This window comes from Notolabrus celidotus, chromosome 15, assembly GCF_009762535.1.
Source record: "Notolabrus celidotus isolate fNotCel1 chromosome 15, fNotCel1.pri, whole genome shotgun sequence".
NCBI lineage: Eukaryota > Metazoa > Chordata > Actinopteri > Labriformes > Labridae > Notolabrus > Notolabrus celidotus.
Window position 1 is genome coordinate 20,066,251 of NC_048286.1, and position 21,625 is coordinate 20,087,875.

The 21,625-nt window shown below is 39.4% G+C and overlaps 2 protein-coding genes and 1 long non-coding RNA gene across 7 annotated transcripts; all 3 read right to left on the reverse strand.

Annotated features, from left to right (window-relative positions):
- Positions 1 to 561: 561 nt before the first annotated feature.
- On the reverse strand, positions 562 to 5,188 carry cirbpa (cold inducible RNA binding protein a). 5 transcript variants are annotated; one of them, XR_004634162.1, is made up of 8 exons: positions 5,057 to 5,188; positions 4,265 to 4,375; positions 4,046 to 4,152; positions 3,803 to 3,914; positions 3,495 to 3,663; positions 3,353 to 3,408; positions 911 to 996; positions 562 to 818 (listed from the first exon to the last, which is right to left on the reverse strand). XR_004634162.1 is itself a non-coding variant. In XM_034703725.1 (7 exons), the coding sequence occupies exons 2-7, from the start codon at positions 4,362 to 4,364 to the stop codon at positions 2,188 to 2,190; spliced, it is 552 nt and encodes a 183-aa protein (XP_034559616.1). In that variant the 5' UTR covers positions 4,365 to 4,375; positions 5,057 to 5,188; the 3' UTR covers positions 1,933 to 2,187. The 5 variants fall into 5 exon arrangements, 3 of the variants coding, with proteins under 3 accessions (XP_034559616.1, XP_034559614.1, XP_034559615.1); XR_004634161.1 differs by having other exon boundaries at positions 570 to 818; positions 911 to 3,408; XM_034703725.1 differs by lacking the exons at positions 562 to 818; positions 911 to 996 and adding an exon at positions 1,933 to 2,195.
- Positions 5,189 to 7,645: 2,457 nt separating this feature from the next.
- On the reverse strand, positions 7,646 to 19,222 carry LOC117826266 (midnolin-like). Its single transcript, XM_034702207.1, has 7 exons — positions 18,757 to 19,222; positions 18,567 to 18,654; positions 18,383 to 18,445; positions 16,988 to 17,581; positions 16,663 to 16,768; positions 8,929 to 9,171; positions 7,646 to 8,329 (listed from the first exon to the last, which is right to left on the reverse strand). The coding sequence occupies exons 1-7, from the start codon at positions 18,996 to 18,998 to the stop codon at positions 8,169 to 8,171; spliced, it is 1,497 nt and encodes a 498-aa protein (XP_034558098.1). The 5' UTR covers positions 18,999 to 19,222; the 3' UTR covers positions 7,646 to 8,168.
- A 440-nt stretch (positions 19,223 to 19,662) lies between these two features.
- LOC117827105 lies at positions 19,663 to 20,933 on the reverse strand. Its single transcript, XR_004634150.1, has 2 exons — positions 20,732 to 20,933; positions 19,663 to 20,247 (listed from the first exon to the last, which is right to left on the reverse strand). It is a non-coding gene; the product is annotated as an uncharacterized LOC117827105 (long non-coding RNA).
- Positions 20,934 to 21,625: the final 692 nt, after the last annotated feature.

The window sequence follows — 21,625 nt, forward strand, 5'->3', positions numbered from 1 at the left end:
ACTTCTAACAAGAAGTAGCAGCATTTTGCATGGATTTGAATTTATGCCTAGTAATATAATAACCTAATTGATGTTCAGACTATGATTAAACAAGTCCCCCCACCCCACTCCACACCAGTGCTGATTAATCTGTAAGGGATTGTAATATCAAGTCTTGTCAGCTCAACCAAACAAAAGCAGTCTGCAGCAGCACAATGAATTTCTGTTGTGATGACAGAACTTTGCCCTTTGTACTTTGATATTGATCCCAGAAGGGAACGAGATTAGTGTCCTCGTATGATTTTACAGCCTCCAGTACAACTGACATTTACAGTGTTGACAATGAATTACCCAGAAATGACCACACCCTTAGATGCCAATAAAAGAATGTTTGATTGTTTTGAGGCAGATCTACTTCTCCTGTGAGGGAGTGTATGTTGAATTCATTTATTAACAGAAAAAGTATGAAGTTCATGCATTATTAAAAAGGGACCATTAGACAGCTTTTCTGCTGAAATCACTCTTGCAGTGAATCACCTTGTAAAATGACCAAACTTAAATAAACAGTTCAAAAAACTAGAATGAACAGGTAAGGTTTTATTTGTTTTATTGTAATACAAAATAATAAACCAGCAAAATGCTGTTTTAGTAAGGCCCATTGGTAAGGAAGGCCCCCTCAGTACACACCAAGTGACCAGAGATGACTGTTTAGCTATTGGGGCTGACTGACTTCTCCATACTTTGATTTTATCAAAGAATAAAGCCCCAGCTTTACAGTTTGCAGGATCCTGGCAGGCTCCTCCCATGTTGCTGTTGCTTACAGCTGCCGCACATCGGACCTGAAACAGCATTAAAAACAGTTTTATCAGTTGGATTATTTTTCTAGACCTAGAAAAAGTTTATGTTTTTTTCCAACCAGACAGGGTTTTACCTGCTGTCTGCTTAGATGACCGAAGTCTCAAGCTGCACACTTCACCCTCAGGTTGATCCAGTGACGCCTCCCACAGTCACTTTACTCTAAAGAGAAACAAAGATATGGATTAAGCCTTGCAAACCACATCAGGCACAAGAAAAATCAACACAAAATGCATGCAACCCTATTTAGAGTGTCTGAAACTCACCGCTGAATCATGTGTAAGGATACAAAGAGAAACTAAGTACAGTCTTTACATCAATAAGGACTGTTGTGATACATTACTGGAGCAAATCTGACGACTAGTGCTGTGAGCAGAGGTGGACTGAGCATGTAACTACCCACGACTTAAGAGGCTGCTTTTTGCGTGGTGGACTCAGGTGGAGCACTACAATCCAGAGGGGCTTCATTGGGACATTTTCTCAATGGACTTTATGAATCACAATTTGGGGAAGAGGCCATGGCATGTTTTAGGCGACATCTGCAGCAGAGTTCTACACACGACTAACTTGAAGGCATTCATGGAAACAATGAGAACTGAGTTGGAAGGATGTGAGCAAAGCAAAAGGAGATTTTTACCTCACGTGCATTGGACTATTTTCTCCACATATGACCTAGGCAAGAGCAGCTTTCATCTCTGATGAGCACTTGTTGGTAGGCGCAACACTTCACTCTCCAAGGACTTGTAGGTTTTTGAAGTAGCTGACCTCTTGAACGTAATGAAGCATTAACATGACCAGACACCAGCTGTATTATTCTTGTGCCACTGCAGAGGCTCATTACTCAAACCTCACCGGGGGTTTGATCAAAACACATTACAGTTTTTAGACCTGGACAGGATTCACTGGCCCAAAAACCATCAGTTTACTATCCAAGAGAACCAGTCAGACGGCTTCTTAAACTTGGTGGAACCTTTAGAATAAACCCAATTTCAGATTACCCCCCTTTTTTTCTTAATACTATCCCAACTACAGTGACTTGGTCCTGTCGCAGTTTAGACTCCCCCATGCGATAAGTTTTGAAATGCAAAGGAATCGAGATTATTTTCCACATTCTGTTTAATAGGCTCCATGAAGCCAAACTGACAAAGAAAAAAATATATTGATCATACAAAGAACATAAAGTACAAAACTTTTCCCGGTTGAATTATTACTTTGTGGAAACGTAGTTACATTTTCGATCACTTAAACAAGATTAGTCCATTTTACAGCACATTTAAAATGCAGATGTTGAGCAGAGCACAGAAGATACCTTGGACAGACTTCATGAACAGCCGGCCACTTCGGATGTGTAGTTCACCAGTCTGAAAGGAATTCACTCTTTTGGGAAATTGAACACACAGGAGCCTCAGCTATAGTAAGCTTTTAGTTTAAAAAAAAAATCCCCCAAATTCCCATTTGAGCAATTTAAGCTCTTATCGTCACTCAGTTTAAAACCTGGCAAGAGGTAGTCCAGTCAGAGACTGACAGGGGAAAGGGAACAAACAAATCTAGCCCCATCGGATATTTCAGTCAAAAAAAAAGAAAAATGAAGGAAAAAAAAAAAAAAAAGAAAAAAGGTTACCAAGGAATCAAAATCAGGAGACACTAATGTGCTGGACAAAATGTCTACAGCAGTGGTAGTGGCTGATCAACGAAAGCCACTTGGAGAGCTGTTTGATCCCCTGATTGGGACTTGAAGTACTAATCAGATTACACAGATGCCTTTTAGTTAACAAACGAGCTTTGAGGAATTAAGATGCCCAATCAAGCAAGATAAGAGTCTGGAACTGTACTTTGTAACATGGTTTGTTTAGGAATGACCAAAACTCATGGCTACATATTTTTTTAAGATGCTTGAGCTACTACAACAGAACTACAAAACTAAGGTCAGCAATAACACGTGGACATTTTTCTTGAGGAGCGCATCTTTGAAATACAGCCAGCCAAGTGATGATCTTGAATCAGGGAGATGTTTACTCTTGTGTAGCTGAGGATAAGAAGTGGGCACACAGGTAAAGACACTGAAAGTTCTGGAGTTTCACAACATCCCCTCAACCCACCAGACAGTCCAAAAACCCTCCCTCAATTTGTTTTAGGGGCTCCATCAGCTTAGATACGAGATATATCCGATTAAGAAGGTTTCATCAACAGCTCAAATGGTCAGAGGAGGGGGGAGGGGCTGATAATTTTGGCAACGGACATAGAAAGGCATCAGCTTAGGCTCAGGTACAAAACTGAGGGGCATATATTATAACATGATCTCATGTTGGGGCTGTATGATAGTTTGTTACTCTTTATATGATGCCTAGTGTGATTTAGTGAGTCTAATGAATATTAAAGAACACAATTTTCATTGTAATTTTTTAATTTGAGAATTAAAGTTAATCATTGTCTGAATGCAGGTTAATCTGTGAAAATGTGAAGACAGCCCCAACATAAGCCTACATTCAATGTATAGAAGAATATTAGTCAAGCTTACCATAGGCATCATAATCGCGGTAATTTCCACGTTCATAGCCAGAAGACTGATTAGTCCTGAAATTAGACAAAATGATTTTATATATAGCATATATTGCATTAAATTCTACATTGCTCTCAATCAGGAAGTGACCTTGTCTTACCTATTTTCTCTGTAGCTGCCGCCGCCACCACTTCCACCACTGTATCCTCCACTCCTGTATCCACCGCCGCCGCCGCCGCCACTTCCACCACCAAAGTTCCTCTCTGAACCAAAGCCCCTATCGCTGTAGCCTCTGTCGTATCTTTCATAACTTCTGTCTCCATTGTATCCTTATGGGGTAGAAAGAAGCACAGCAATTAAGTATATACACAATATACAATGTTAGCAAATTTTTGAATACTGAAAAAGTAAGTAAAGTTATTCCCGATGCAGACTGACAGTCTTCACCTCTGGAGTAACCACGCCCACCTCTACCCCGTGATCCGCTGAATCTTCCACCACGTCCTTGTCCCTGGAAAGTTCCCCTGGCGCGTCCACTCTTTCCAGCTGCATCCACGCGAATCTGACGGCCATCAACAGACTGCAACACAATGGTTGTGTTTAGAAAAGGAGACAATTGAAAATAAAATAAAAATGAAACTATATCCAATGTGCACAGGGCACTGAAATGCATAGGCAGTAATAAATACTATACTAAAATGGTGCAGTTACCTTTCCGTTCATTCCGTTCATTGCATCCTTCGCATCCTCGATGTTATCGTACTTCACGAAGCCGAACCCGCGAGATTTCCCGGTCTCTTTGTCTCTGATTACATCCACTGATGGAAGGAAGGGAAATTGAGTCAATAATCAATTCGCACAGAAAATCATATGATTTGATCTCCGGGTGCTATATCGCACTTCGAACTGTGCGGTAAAAACCTAACATACCTTTTTCGATGGTTCCATATTTGCCGAAGGCCGCGGCCAGAGTCTCCTCGTTGGTCTCAAAATTCAGTCCTCCGATGAACAATTTACCCTCGTCCGACATCTTCAGTGGAGCTAGAAAATAATCGTAAAGCAGAATAAAAAAGGTTTATTACAAAAAAACTATCATCGCCGCCACATAACGGTCCTCGCCAACTGAAGTAACGGAACAAAAGTAGGTCACTGATCCTTATATAATAACGGCTAATCTTATCAGAATATCACGTATAAAATCTCCAACTGTCGCTATAATGCATTTAATTCGACAACATGGAGAAAATAATGGTCTGGTATATCATCGACCTTTGTGGTCTCTGCAGAGTCAGGCCTCGGGCCTTGTGAACGTGGTTAGCGGATTAGCAATGCTTGCTAGAAATTTGCGACCGGCGCCATTTTGTAGCGGCGAGCTCGTGGTCGTCCCTTTTGTTTCTCTGACCCACTTTGAGTTAGCTTCAACTGCGGCTAACTGCTCCATCAAACAACACTCAGGGCCCAACGAAGACACAATATAGGAACAATATGGAACCACTTCTACTATTTTCAACAGAATTACATATTCACGTTCTACCATTTACTATTAAATTACAAGGCTTTTGTTCGCAGATTACTTTTTAAGGTATCATGAAACATACATTTTTTGAGGGATATTGCATAACCCTTACTAATATATCAAGAACATATATTAATGTGGTTAGTAATAATAATATTGCAAAGAGAATTCGAAGAAAAAAAAAACGACATTAAAATTGTATTTACCTTTTCAACGACAAGTACACGACTGAGAAGGAGCTCTGCAGCAGGTCGAATGAGAGAGGGGAGAGAGCGCGCTTCGTTTTTCACTTCGCAGTGACGTCTTCTTCTTCTTCCCTTTACTGTCGGGTCGGGTCACAAGAAACATGGCGCGTCAGTACCGCCACCTATCGGTGTAACTGTATACTTATTGTAAAGTCTTATCTAATGCCCTATCTTACCGTTGCTTCACACATTGAATATGTCACCACTAAGAAATTGAAACATGGATATCAATTTACACTCCATCCTACCATGTAGCCTACACAGTGGTGGACAGTAACAAAGTACATTTACTTGAGTACAGTACCACTTAAGTACATTTTTTGAGTATCTGTACTCATGGCCGTGGGAAGTAGGGGTGCTGAGGGTGCTGCAGCACCCACTGTTGGAAAAGGCATCTTACAATTTTCTCTGGATGCATAAATAAGTTGAAACAAATACATTGATTAACACAATAAATCCGTTTTTTATTGTTTTATTTTCTGCAAATGTAATGCCTGAGGAAGATTTGAGAAATAATTATAGCAATTTTAAATAATTGTTCGTTTTAAAATAACCTAATGCATGGGCCCTGTGTGTGCCTGCTTAAAAACTAAACGTATTTGGATAAGTTCTGTTCAATGCGCTTTACTGCCTTTTGGGCCTGTTCTACTAGGTTTGGCTTGTATGCTCTTTGCTGTACAACGGGGTATGAAAGTAGCAATTTGTGAATTAATAATGAAAAGTTCTCTTGAAAGCTTGTATTCAAACCAGATAGTAAAAATAAAATGTATGTGCACTATAGCCTATCAGTTGCATAAGTAACCTAATTGCAAAAAGAAAAAAAAATTGCACCTCTTACTACAGCACCCCCAACTTAAGCCACTTCCCACGGCTCTGTCTGTGCATTACTTGAATATTATTTTTGGGGATACTTATTACTTTTACTCCACTACATTCAGAAGACAATTATTGTACTTTTTACTCCACTACATTTCTATCAATGCTCTGGTTACTCACTACTTTTGCTTTGAAGTCAGCTCATGAATTTCCTTCTCTTTTCTGAAATCTGATCCATAATCCGTTAATCATCTGTTCTCATCTTTCATTCCACAACATGGAAGTTACTATGTGACTTGGCATATTCACAAATAACTACTGTATCCATCTGAATCGCACTGTTCTTCATACTGTGTATGTCTGTTTAGATAATCTGGTGCATTTTGTATTGTGCAATAACTTACCTCAGTATCTATTTATCAGATGGAAGTGTACATAGTGTGTATACATCTGTAAAAGTTGCCATATTTTATTTCATTTTACTTAATTTTATTGTATTTTATTTTATTCTATTTCTATTTTACCTTTGTCATTGTCATATATTTTTTTAACTATGTTAGTACATTGTTGTATTCCCCTTTCCCGTGTTGTAAACTGCTGTAACAAAAGAAGCTGCTGTAACAAAAATAAAGTATATCTTATCTTATCTTATCTTATCTTATCTAAGACAGTAAAATGTGTTTGTGTAGTTCTGTTTGTCTCAGGGGTTTAGCCCTATCTGTATATTGTGGGTCTCCACACTCTGCCCAAACATACAAAAATTCACTGTCCAACCTGAGAAAGCGTGTTGAGCTATGTAACATTTGTTAAAATCCAGATGACAATTTCAAACTAAGTTGTCTGTGCTTGGAGTCACTTAGCTTCCATTTTTATTCCATGGTATAGTTTTTAGAGATTTCAAGTAATGGTTTCTAAATAAACATAATGTAACAGAATGTACTCCTATGTATTCTTGACTGACATCATGCTTTGTGAAAATACAAAGTTTAGAGATATTTTAAAAAGTACTTTGAATACTTCAGTATTCTTAAAAGGAAGTACCTCAGTACTTTAACTCAAGTAATAATCTGACTGAACAACTTTCACTTGTATTGGAGGAAATTTTGACCAGGAGGATCTATACTTTGACTTAAGTAATGAAGCTGTGTACTTTGTCCACCACTGCCTACATATGGAGCTCCCTACTTAAGTTGTGTGCGTCTGCTCACTTAATGCTACAACCCTTCACATCTCGGTATGTAAAATGTCCTGCTTAATCCCAAATACCAGAGTACAGCTATTTGTTAACTGTTTATACAAAATATACTATACTATATATATATGTATATATTCATCTGCATACCTGATCACTGTCTGTTCTTGTCAACTGACAACTTTTTTAAAATTACAGCTTTTACACTTTTCTATTTGACAATACCAACACTTCTATTTGGATATAGGGCGACAGATCTAAGAGTCAGTGTTATTCATAACATTACTGCACATAAAACGAACAAATGTCTGAATAACATCAAGTCCATTACATTGACACATATATAAAGATATTCATGTAATCCATCCATCCATTATCTTGACCGCTTATCCCGTTAGGGGTCACGGGGTGCTGGAGCCTATCCCAGCTGGCTTCGGGCGGAAGGCAGGGTACACCCTGGACAGGTCGCCAACCTATCACAGGGCTTATTCATGTAATGTTATCCATATTTGAAAAGCACTTGACACATAAACATCTCTTGGTTTCCATTATTTTTCTTCTTTATTATTTGCAAGTATTTTCTTGACTTACATTTACATCTAAATATTGCATAAGAGAAATAATTTAGAGGAACATCCTCTACACAGAACAGAGCAGTTTAACATCAGGACATGTACAATTAAGGCATTGAAATACATAAAAACACACATTTAGAGGTTTTGCATAAAACACAACATCTAATATGACATATGCTACATATCAATGACAACTGATGTCACTTCAGGTCAGTCTCAGCTAAAGGTAAACACTCAGAATACTGACAGTCACAGAATAAAGCCTCCTTGAATATTTCAGACGTACAATCTTCAGAAATTAGAATAGAAAAGAAACATCATTAATAAAAACATGTCTTAATAGCCATCCCGCACAATACTCTAGGTGGGCTTGGGTGCACTGGCTGCTGTCTCACCGTCTCTGTAAAATCAGATATCAACTTAGATTTCCATCTATGATGGTACGACTACTATCTCAGTGGATGTATTTTTTTGTCCACCATCCAGAGGACTAGGGATGATGGTGACGATGTTGGTATGGGTGAGATGTCTGTGAAAGATGTGATTTCCTACGAGTCCGCCTCTGTTGCATCAAAAACTGCAGACGTTCCAGCTTACAGTGCAAAGCCTGATTTTCCTGTGTGGGTGTGTGGAGAAGGGGTCTCTCTTCATCTAAGGAGACAGATTCACAAAGTTAGTTTCGGTGTTCTTGATTAGTCATCAGCAATACATTCAAGACTTTGACAGAGTAAAAGGTGGAGAAAAAAATCTCCATACAAGAGATTCCAATACAAGAAATACAATTATTAAGCCAAGAGTTATCTGGCCAAATATTAGTTAAGTATGAGTTAAAATAAGTCAAATAGAGCATGTAACCATAGATGGGGACTATAGCCTATGTACAGTGGGCCTGAACTGACAAAGCAAGGCCATCTGACCCCCAAAATTATTAGATGTTAGCTTTGTTTACCGTGCACAAACTTCTTTGCAGCACCTACTGAAATGGCTGTTTTGAAACTTGATATTGGAGTAATAACTGACCAGTACTATACTTTTAAGTAAGGGAGTTGTGTACTTCCCCCCCCTTAATGAGCCTTAATGTATGTTAATTGTTTTCACATCTCACACAAAAGCATGGCTTTTTATCATCACCAGCCTAAAAGCTTGGTCTGACTCTTGGTCATCTGAGCCAACTGAAATGTGTATTTGCAGAGAGGATGTATGTTAACCATTATGCAATAATTATACAATCACATTTGTTTAAAGCTCACCTGGAGTTTTACTGAGATGCTCTGTGCTCTGGGTCTCCACTGCTTTACTTTTTGCTTTGTTCTGCTCCTCTGCAGAGAGCAGTGGGCTGACTGGAGGGTTTGACGCAGCAGAGTGAGAGACAGCAGGTGAAGCCCCCTGGTGGTGGAAGGCAGCTCTGAGGAGGTCATTGAGGATCTGGAGGATGATGCCGATGCCACCTCTAGGATGGGTGATGCTGCTCTGACTGCAAGGGGCCAGGGTGCCTGATGAAAAATAAATTCTTTGTTAAGTTTTAAAGACAAAATCTGATAGGTTTAGTGAATCCAGCTGCTCTGATGTGATAACTTTGTGAGTTTCTTTGTCATGTCTCCTTTGGCTGTTTTAAAACTGTATGTAATGAAGCAAAAAAAATAAACTGGAGAAAATGGAGGCAAGAAAGAGAAGAGAACAAAGGCAAGGAGGTTTAAATGAGATGTAGTAGATGACTCCATAGAACAGGGGGACCCACTGGTCGCTTGTATGGGTTTCAATAGCTTTCTCACAACCCCCAACCAGAGTGTCTGGGTCCCCACCCATCATCTCTGTCCATATTCACACCACTGCAGGGGGGCAGGATCTCAGTCCCTCAATGCAAATCATCATCAGGCCACCTCCCTTTCATTTGGTAAACACAAACCTTCAGAATACAATCCCCTCTCAGCTGAAGGTGACCCAACATTTCCATAACACTGAGTGTTGCAAAACGACCCCCGCCTTGCTCCACAGCATGTTAACAACTGCTGGAGTATCAGCTATGCTATTAGAAAATCCCTCCCTTACCCCCAACCAGGTGGGACAAGGATCACAAGGCCCCCGACTAAACAAAGATAAATGAATCAGATCAGATAACAGACAGCCAGACAAGATCAATCAATCAATCTATTTCACTACTTCTTCAAGAAATAGATAGATAGATAGATAGATAGATAGATAGATAGATAGATAGATAGATAGATAGATAGATAGATAGATAGATAGATAGATAGATAGATAGATAGATAGATAGATAGATAGGAACTTTATTAATCATTTGGGAAGGTTGCCTCAGGAAATCCTGATTCCAGCAGCAGGTAACACCAAAGGACAGAAAAGCAGTTTAAATAAGGAATACCGGTGCAGGTTTATAATATAGATGACTATTAACCCATGAGTCAGGTTCTGATCAAGGTTTTGGCCTGTTAAAAGCTAGTTATTCCGTACCTTTGTAGCCAAATGCTGCTCAGCGTTTGCTCATGGCAAATTATATTGGTCTATATAGCCAAGGTTACAATCTAGACCTTCTCTTTTTAGCAAAGTTTCCTGAGATAACGTGTGTTATGAATTTGGCACTGTGTTAAAAACGCTGGCCCATTTGATGGACCGGTGTTTCCATAGGCAAAATATGTGGAAAAGCTCCTGCATGTTCATGATTTTTTTGTGGTACACAAGGATGCATCGAGTCATTTTGTACAAGCAAATAAAAGTAAAGAGTGAATCTCCTGTGTGAATTTCTGAAAAGCCATTTGGATTCTAAATGAAAAACCAGCACTAATGTTTGTGTGGCCAAGCCATCCCCAAAGGTGCTGACAATTTGGCTCTCAATAAAAAAAGTGCACACGTTCCTCTATTCTACTATTTATGTTTTGTAGAATATGTTGCTGCAGAAATTGTATGTGTTATTGCAAAGATGACCTTAACATCCTCCAACATTATTATCTGCTGCAGAAATGGAACCCATGAAATTATACATTTTTGCCAAACAAAATTTCATATTCCCAGAACCTGACAATGCATACTGATATGTTTGTTAGTTTGTTTATTTTTATTAATCATGTCATGCACCAGAAAGGTGCCAAGCCCAAGTGGACTTACAAGACAATCTAAAACCAAAGAGGAGCAACAACATAAGAAAAAAGCTGCATGAGGTGAAAGCATTCAGTCTTAAAGCCCCCTTAACGTCAAGGATTGCACCTCAACCATGGAAGGAAGTCTCAGCACTCTTTGCCTGCCGACCTGTGGTACGTCATGTGTCACATGTAAACCTTGGACAGACTGGTTCTGTGTTCAGCATCTGAGAACCTCATGAATAGATTTCCGGGATACTCTGAAGCTTGCATAGCAGTAACAACTGGTAATACTGGTCTTCCTGCCACACAATAACCTCTCTCGCTTCTGAGTGAGCCTCGAGAGTCGCTTTTCCTTGTCTCCTCCAATTATTTTAACAACACCCAGACTGTCTCCAAGAGGAAAGATTCTTAATCCTCCTGTTACGTTGCGGGTCAAATTGACCTTTTTAAAAGTCTATTTTAGGCAATATATGCCTTCCAAACCAGCTAAATGTAGCATAAAAATCTGGGCAGCATGTGACAGAAGAGGAGTTGTGTTAATTTATCAACATCACTTCATAAAAATAATTTTAAAAAAATTAAATTAAATAAACAAAAATCTATATCATGTCAAGCTATTGTATTTATATTTAAGTCTTTCCAATGTACATTAAAAAAAGTTTTAACATGAATTTTAATGAAAAACGAGTGAGTTATCCTCATTGAATCATGATCTCTGAGAATTAAGGAACACCAATGCACTAAATCTTGATTTAAGTGGTTAGTAAAGGAGTTAAAAATTAGATTTAAAAAAAATGTGGATTTGGATTTTTGGCGGTTTTGACACTTTTGGATAACTGAATATGCCCCAAATCAAATTGACCCGGGAACATTATTGCTGTTCCAGATAACGAACACAACAGGAAGGTTAATGCAAGCGTGCGGCATCAATTCATAGTTTTCAATCACGTGACCACAGCAGCAGCCTGGAGGGCAAAAGATACCAACATGACGTCTTCCATTCATTCAGACCTTATTTATACAGTCTATGATTCAGACGTGTAAACCCGTCTCTCCCTCCCCGAAGTTCACTGTAACCTTCTCCTTAACTTACCAAAGAACACTTTATCACCACACTGTCAGGATAAAAGTGTCTGTAATATTCTCACAGAATATCACTATGGTTGCCCAGCTACATTGTTTTAGCATTAAGCGTTCCTATTGGCTGTTGAACATGACTGACTGTGATTGGTCTACGGAACGTGCAGCCCTGGCGCAGACCATACATATATACGACACAGGGGCTGTTTCTGAAACGGCCTGCAATATACTACCTACAAATGATAGGCTGATGATGATGATTCAGTAGTTCTACTCCTATTTTTCAGTCATTACAAATCCTCCCCATCTTTGACCTTCACCGTCTACGAATTAATATTTTTGTCTCTCAATACATTCACAACTTACTCCCAGTAAGCTTTCGGGATTTATTTCAGTTAAACTCTCAGATACATCTTAACCAAACAAGGTCTGCAAATAAACTCCATCCAGCTTTCTATCGGACAACATTTTCTCAGTTTTCCATCAGATGCAGAGGCACTCACTTTTGGGACAGTTTACCTGGTCATATAAGAAGTAACACAAATTTCAACTAATTCAAGAAACAAACCATAACATTTCTATTAGGTGAGTTAAGTAATGCAACATGATTCAACTTTAATGCATATTTACAAACACATACTCTCCCCACTTTCCTAACTTATAAATAAATATTCTGTTCTTTTGTGTTTTGTTTGTTTCTTAATTTTCCCTTCTTTTCTTTTCATCATTGTTTTAAATATTAATCCCTCTTATTAATCTTTTTTTGTTCTGTATGTAGATATTCTGTTTCTACATTGATACTTTGTCTTTGTGTTGATTGTTTCTATGGAGGGCCACTCGACAAGCCTTTTTTTTGGCTCCTCCTGCAAATAACATGTTAGTGGTTAATTTTATTATTGAATTGTATCTGTTATATATTGGATTGTGTTATTTAACATGCAATGTTTGTTTTGTTCTTTTATATGTGCAATAAATGAATAAATGAATAAATAATGCAGTAACTACTGCGTACTGCCGGCCGTACTGCCATAAAAAAAAGTGACTTTTAAAAATTCACTCTACATTTTTATGACGTTTTGGAGTTGAATGTGGAGAAATGTTGCTGTTATTTTAGGTGTGCACAATGCAGTACAAAGTAGTTACTACCTACTTAGTACTACTTAGTACTACCTACTAATGCAGTAGCTACTGTGTCCTGCATAAGTAGTATGTAGCAGGCCGTACTGCCATAAAAAAAGTGACTTTCAAAAATTCATTCTACATTTTTATGATGTTTTGGAGCTAAATGTGGAGAAATGTTGTTGTTATTTTAGGTGTGCACAACTTTACAAGGCGCCCCATAAGTCTGCTAGATACCAGCAGCAGTGTTTAAGATTTAGTCTTAGTCTTAAGACGAAAATGCCTGTTAGTTTTAGTCACATTTTAGTCTTTTCAGCCCTTTATAGTTTTAGTCTAGTTTAGTCGACGAAAACTCAAAACATTTTAGTCTTTGATTTTTGCCAAAACATCTTCACTCTTTAAATAATTAATGTAGTCGATCAGATATCGGTATCAGGGATGTACCAAGTGTTAAAATCGTCAAAATTTCACTCCTTTAACACTTTTGCTTGTGTACTATCTTAATTTAAACGATTCAGCCTGTCCCTGCTAAAAAGTCAAAAGAAAACATTCTTGATGTGACCACTTGATTCTCTTGATTCACAGAGAAATGCAATGAAAGGGCTGTATTGCACCTGCAGTGACAGGCGCACTGTACAGACAGTCAGTTCACGGCACTCTGAAATGCATCTGCATCTTTCAACAAGGAGTTGATCCATACTTACTAAATGTGTCTGATGTAACACCAAACTGGATTAAATCAAGCTGTAGACGCGGAGCTTTTTACCGTGATCACGGCCACAATGGCAAACATCAAATATTAGACAGACATCCCCCGGTTGTGTCTTTGTCACTAACTCACACCGGGGGTAAAAATCATCAATGAAACTGAGACAGATGCATTGAGGTGAGGAGAGCTGGTTCATAAAGCACACCTGCTGCAGGTAGTGAGCCAAGCTAAACATGGATTTTGAATGTCTGACGATCCGCCACTAATGTTTTCGTCTCGTCATCGTTTCGTCAACGGAATCAAAGCATATTTTCGTCAGAGTTTTTATTATCAGTGATGCACTTTAGCTGGTCATAGCGTTTTCGTCATGAAAAAATCAGTCGTTGACGAACATTTATCATCATTATTTCGTTGACGAAATTAACACTGACCAGCAGTGTTTGTTTTTGCCTTGTAGTTCTGTAATCAGGCATGACTGAAGTTACTCGTTTGCTGCTGTTTAATCCATTGTGGAAGTCTCAAGGACGTTGGAGATCCAAACGCCATCATGTTTGCTGTCACAACCAACACAACATAACACAGAGGCTCAACACCTTGGTTAATCTCACTGCCTGCCCCTGGAACTGCAGCCGGAGGATAGACGCTTCCAGAGCAACTTGAGGCTAGCTAGTTCCCAGCTTGACGACCCGTGAGCTTGGGACTAGTGATGGGCAAATGAAGCTTCATGAACCTGTTCTTGTGTTTGTTGAGCCCCCTAGATGGCAAACTATGAAGCCCATGCGGAAGTGTAATAAACTGCAATTCATCGAGAATCCGCTTGAGGCTGGCTGCAGAAACACCGGAAATCACATAGACATAAGTGGGAAAAAGACGATCTTTGCAGCATTAATAAACATGTTTACAGCCTGGTTCAAAAACCGGCATGGCTCTACATAGCTAATTTCTCTATCGCCACATACAGGACGGGGAGTGAATTTTATTCTAACGCAGCGATTCAGAAAATATTAAGTTTACGAGTTTTTGCCCAAATAAGGACATGCCTGACTTGACTCCCGGTCGGGAGTTGGCTAGGAGGCCCAAACCCCGCCCCTTTATGTCACACTATGCCTGGTTGAGTTCCTGGGCCCAACCCTAAAACACACATTGTTTTTGTCATAATGATGCTGACAAAGCTCTCACTGTGTAAGTGTGTTATTCTGAACTAACGCTTTTTATTTCTGCAGTCTGTCTATATTGTAGCAGCCTTATCAATACTCAAATGAAGTCAGATGAATAAATGAAAGTGATGTAAGTTATGCACAATTCAATTCAAACAGATTAATTTCTATAAGTTTATAATCCGCTACTGTGTAGATGTAAGCTTATACAGTAATACTAACCCAACAGATACTGGGTACAATACAAACTGTCTTCTCCATCAGTCACTCAGGCTGAATGTTTCCTGTTCTGCAGGTACCACAGGTGATTCCTACATAAGCCTGGGCAACCGCTCATGTATTGAGATCCTCCCTGTGGAATGCATTGAGGTGAGGAGGAGCCTCTGCCTGGCCAATGACAACCTGCAGCCAACACCTCAGCAAAGAAAGCCATACATGCAGGAAGACCATAACATCCTCCTCCTCAGTGGGATGAAGTGTTGCATGCCAGGAGATGTAGTGCACAAGCATATTTAAAACGGCTCTTTTAAGAACCACCCACCCATACTATGAGGCACAGCTCCTGGAATATTGCTGATTGACATTAAAATGATGTGATTTCTGTTATAATAACAAGAATCATAAAGACAGAAATGACATCCGTTTCAGAAAGTATGAAGTATCTCATGTTAAACTGATGGCAAAATAAAAAAGAATGATACCATGTTAACATTTAATTCTACATAGGCATCTTAATGTAGACAAGAATAATGCCATGTCTTTTCTATTGTAGCAATCACTTAATCACAGCAGTGTAGTCTCAACATCTGACTATAGTTTACTTAATATATTATATGCAGTACATATTCTGTGACTGCAAGTATAAACACATATAGCATCAAACACCAAGCCAAACCTGGCTGTCAAACTATTTTTTTGGTGGAAAAAAATATATGTAAGTTATTTTAACAACATCCAGTGCCTTTATTTTGCAGACTTTATAAACCAAAGACATCTTTGAACTTTTGACCAACACAAGTGGAATGATGAGGATATGAGGTGTGTCTGTGTATGGGGGAAAGATTAAAAAATAGATAATGGAAAACCTGACTCAGTCCCTACAGAGACTGTTGCCCCAATTACCTTGTTTGTTCCACATAAAGTAACACATTGCTGGATTTATAAGTTAGTTTATGATTTGGAATATAACTTTCCTTTGGGTGGGGCAGCAGCCTTTGCATGGGAGGACCAGGGTGTCTGACAAAAAGCTAGGTGGCTGGCAGATGAAGCCTCCTCAAAGCTTGCAGAGGCAGCATGAGCACCACTCAAGCTTTGTGAATATACATTTGAGATATTTTAAAAAGTACTTTGAATACTCAAGTATTTTGAAAGCAATTACTCCAGTACTTTAACTCAAGTGATAATTTGATGGAACAACTTTCACTTGTATTGGAGTAGTGTTGTAATGAAGACGTGTACTTTGTCCACCACTGAGTATATAGCAGTATATAGTGCATACTAAAGCTCAAAGTAAATCAGGGAAATCAGTCGCTGAGTGCAAGGATAATATCAAAGCTGTAGTAGTTTAATTTACCCTCTTTATGATGAATAGTTATTTTTTGCTCTTGATTCATACCACCTTGATGAAAACCTGGGTGCTGGGTGACACTCTTTTATGATTTGTTTCTCTATTAATCAACGGTTTTCTTTGTGGAAATGTGTGGAATAACAAATTTCCCTTCTGTTAATCACTAGCGTAGCTACATACATTAACATACTAACTCTGCTACCAAACTTTTGTGATACAGTAGTGTTGTTAGCTGTCTTAAGGCCCCCCAAACTTACCAGAAAAAGTCCCAGAAAAGACTCCTGGAGAGTGGCTCACAAAACTTTCAATGACTGCACCAGGCTGCTTGCATCGCTCAGCAGGAGATGAGGCTTGAATATTACACTGTAACACAATCAATCAATCAAGTTTATCCATCATGTGTGTAAGATATAGTGAAATGTAATAAGAAGGAGATCATGTCTTAAGTCATGCATTGATATAATATAATATAATATGATATGATATGATATGATATGATATGATATGATATTATATTATATTATATTATATTATATTATATTATGAATGTAAATATTATATAACATAGAATATGTAGCTAACCTCGTTTAAGGTCGTGGCTGTTGCTGGACTTGGAGGCCCAGGATTGGAGCCAGAGGGTGCAGGTGAACAAACGGGTGTGGCTGCTTGTAGTGGAGATTTGGGATTTGGATAACCAAGAGGCAAACAAGGGGTTGACAGGACCAGAGAAGGTGTACAGGGAGTGTTGGGAGGACAGGACTGATGTGAAGATGAGTGATGATGACCATTCACCGGGGCAGGGGAAGATGAGTGGGAGTTGGGAGCAGTTGAGTTTGAAGAAGTTCTGGTTCGTTGAGTGTTTAACTGGGTCATTGATGTAGGGACTGAGGAGTTTTGAGTTTGAGTAGAGGATTTGGAGATAGGAGGGGTTGTTGATGTTGCTGTGTTGGCGGAGGCTAAGGCCTGGGGGGGCCCAGGGGGGCTCATCCCAGCAGTAGTAGGCAGCCCAGTTTGAAGCCCTTTGCTGCTCCTAGTCCCTAGGTCCTGGTGGTGCTGATGCTGCTGTTGCAGATCTGCCACATTCTGTGCAGACAGCTGCAGCTGAACATACATCACATGGGCACCAATTCCCAGATTAAGGGTCAGAGGTGAGCGCCCTGACAAGAAGTCCCTGATCTGAAGGACAGTCAAGAGAGAAATACATTAGGGTTTACAGTTAAAAATATTAGAATTACTGTGCTGTGTTGTTTGGCTACATGAGTGGTTAGAAGACAGACTCACTAAACAGCTACTTTACAAAAAGACAACTTAAGCAAATGTTGTATTGCCTGTGCAGGACATGTTTTCCCTCTTAAAGATTAAACTCATAATGATTTACTGATTTACATGTTTACAGTCTCTTTAAGCATTTTACTAAATGGCTGATACTATGTAGCTTACATTATAGCCATGGAGGCCATACAGATAGATATTGAAGTAAACAACTTTGAATATCTTGAATAGCTTTTTCATAAAAGTGAATACCAGCTCTTTGCTTCATCTTGCAAAACAAACTTAGGTTAGTGTTTATGCATGTGTATTAGTGTGTGTTTCTTAAAAGCTACATAACTTTTGGTAAACAGGAATAGTTTAGTAAAGGAGCTTATGCAATAAAGTTTGCATGCATATTTATATTTCTCTTAAAACATGAAAAGAAAAAAAATCTTTAAAATCTCATAACAACAGAATCCTATTCTGTAAATGTCCTTAATTGATTTGGTTATTGTGTCATACTCTTAGAAAAAATAATGATGTAGAAACCAACATGATCATCTGAACAATACATTGCAAAGTGGATGTTGTGTGTTTTTCACAGAGCATTGTTTACATGGTGGAAAACACATCAGTGAATGCACAATGTAGACTGTTCAAGGAATAATTCAACTTTATTCATGCATGCATTCAACTGGTGGGTATTCATATACACTAAACTCTTACCTGGACTTCTGTTAAACTTTCCAAAACATCCATGATACTTCTCTCAGCTCTGGCAGTAGAGCACTGAGACAGCAAAAAGGAAAGAGAACAAAAACAGTACTCAACATAACCTATAACCAATTCAAATTGTGCATTGAATTACTGAGAATGTTTTAGTCCTCCAGTGTAGGATGGGTTTACTTACTACTAATCCAGCCTCCACCACAGGGACCAGGGTCAGTTTGCTGCCATCTGTTACACCTAGGTCCAACAATCTACCTGCTGTCAGTTGCCTGAAACACGCCCATCATTTAGTCAGCACTTTTTGATAAAGTGGTATTTTTGATTCTTTATGCGGAAAAGCATCAGTGTAAAAAAAATGAAAAATCCTTCACCTGTCTTTATGGAGGAGGACGATTCTGTCTGTTTGCATTCTGAGTTTGTGGGAGATGTGTGTCCTCAGTCCCTCAACAGTCTCTCCTCGGGGAACAGTCAGCTCCACCGGACTGCCGGTAGTCGAGGTGATGGACAAACGCATGTCAAGCGGACCTGTGGACGCCCCATACCCGCAGCATGCAGACCTTCCCGGAGTGAAGCTACTGAGTCCCCGCTGCTGCTGCTCCTGCTCTTGCTCCATACAGCTGACTTTTATGACAGGTCCAAAAAAAAAAAAAAAACAGCAGCAGATCTCTAGATTGAACTAAGTCGAGGGACCACAATGTCTGTCTTCTTCACTTCTTATCCCCATTCCCCACTTGTTACAGTAAGGCATATGTCAACATTAACAAAAAAGAATATATAACGTTTTCTCTGGAAAAAATCTGTAACAGTTCCTATTTCAGGCGGTGACATACGCGGCACTACTCCTCCGAGCGTAAAGCACCACATCCCTGTCTGTTAGCCCCGCCCAGAGTGATACGCAGCCAATCAGCAAGCGCCTCAACACCGGTCAGCCTGCGCTGTCCAATCCCTGCACACAGTTTCGTACATAGGTCAACCCAGTCTTGTGCCTCACTCACCATTCATAAATGATGCAATCTGCTTAGAACTATAAGTGTGTGTACAGGCTATCATCATGCCAACAAACCTTCATATTTCAAATGACTGGCATGCTGTTTAGTTATTATTATTGATGAGTACTGGTTGTATCGTAGTTTGTCATGAGATTAACCACAGTAATAATGTGCTTTGCTTCTACACATCACAAAGTCTCCACCCAAAACAACCAAACTGTATGATAAACTGTGGATTTATGAGCATGATCATGAATTTATGAGTAAAGAGAAAGGATAAGACTTGGAACAGTTTGAACAGATTTTATGTGGTTGTCTATTCCTCAAACACATTTTACATTCATTCCTGCACATTTCTGGGACATTTTAAATGTCAGAATGTTACAAAAATTTAAATGAATCTGTTTTTTTTCTACATTTTTTTGTCTTGTTGAGATACATAAACAATGAGATTTTTAGGTGCCCAAGTGTGTTGTAACAGGCCATGTCTAGCAATTACACTTTATCAAAAATGATGAAAATAAAAAGCAAGAAAGAAAAAATAATGGCTCAACTTTTCAAGTAAAGTCAGTTCACGGTGAAATTTAAATTCTCAAGCTTGAAGGAGGCTTGGTTAATTTTCAATAATCTCCCTTTTTCTCCTTATATGGGTAATGATAGCTCTGAGCTTGCACTATGCTAAATCCAGGGAAACACCCTGACAAGGTAATCTCATGCACATTGTTGGATGCTGTGTAGTTTCCCTGTCCAGCCAATGTGAGGACACCTTCACACGCAGCCTCCATCCTTTTCATTCTGCAGTCTTTGTCACCCTTGGCTGTTTAGTATTCCTGTCCCTCCTCTGATGGTTTGCAGCAGAGCCTGGGGCTGCACCTGTCACATGATGCAGTGGAGAGGAGCAACTTGGAGTAACGTGACGTAAGAAGCCGGGGCGGACAGAGAAATGCAGCTAATATCAGTCTCCATACGCTGGCTAAAAATAGCAACACCCACAACACCCCCACTTTATCTAGTCTGCGTCACTCCACTCCCATATCGCCCACCTCTCTTCCTCTCCCCTCCCCCGCGCTCACTCCTTTCCACACTCTCCTAAATGCAGACATGTCGGCTCACTGTGTCTTTTTTTGTCTGACAATAACACAACCATCTTTTGGTTTTTGATCCATTGCATGGTGGTTTTTAGTAGAGTATAATCATCTATTTGTCTCATACCCTTGACTGCTATGGCTCATAATTGAGAGGCGGCCTTTTAAGCACTGGAATGAATAGGCTACACGCAGTGAAACATATTTCGAACCTCAATTTAATCCTATAAAATCTGCACAAATCTCTTCCCTTTTTTTTCCTATCAAATTACTTAATGATGGAGATCTTCTCCTCCCTGGGCCTGTCTCTCCCCTTAATCGTTTCTGTGTCGGCACACATCCCTCCTACGTTTCACAGAGTGGAGCTAGATGGGAGAGGTTGCTGCTTTACATTCTTCAGGCCTAGCTGAGAACAATTCCACAGGATGTCCTGCTCTCCAGAGCGAGCACAGACGCAGCTCTGACGTCAACAAGTCCAGGAAAACACACACACACACACACACGCACGCACGCACGCACGCACGCACCCTCTCCTCCACATTCCTGCTACCCCTTCACAGCCTCTCCTGGCATCATTTCCCAGATGTTTCAATCCTCCTCTGGTATTTTACACCTTACAGTCCCCGGGCTTGTGTTGATAAAAATATTTGAGTTTATGGAACCAGTGATGGATATTTGAATAAGTATCTAATTTACAGACAAAGATAATCACCAGATAGCTGACGTGTTGTCTAAAAATACAGACACAGATGGAAAAGAGCATTTTTGGCTCTTTGCTAATCTTCAGTGAGTTAGTTTAGATCCTTCCTCATGATGAAGATCTGGATGAACTGCAAGAAATTAATTTCTCTTCATTGTTTTTAGCTCAACCATCTGTCCACCCCAGACCCCCAAAATACAACCCTCTCCTTTATCCTATATATTTATTTGTATTTGGGAATAGATGTTGTGATGAATCATTGGCACATATACCCAATTATTTCAAGGCCGATGCTGGTGCTCATTTTGGTATTTGCAAATGCAGAAAACCAAAGAAGAAATTTGTTAAGCAGATGTATAAAGATAATGTTCCTAACTATGTTGTGCACTGACTAATATTCCTCCAGTGTGCTAATGCTACATTTTGTTTTAAAATGAGCCCTGTTCCTCAAGAATCAAAAATTAAG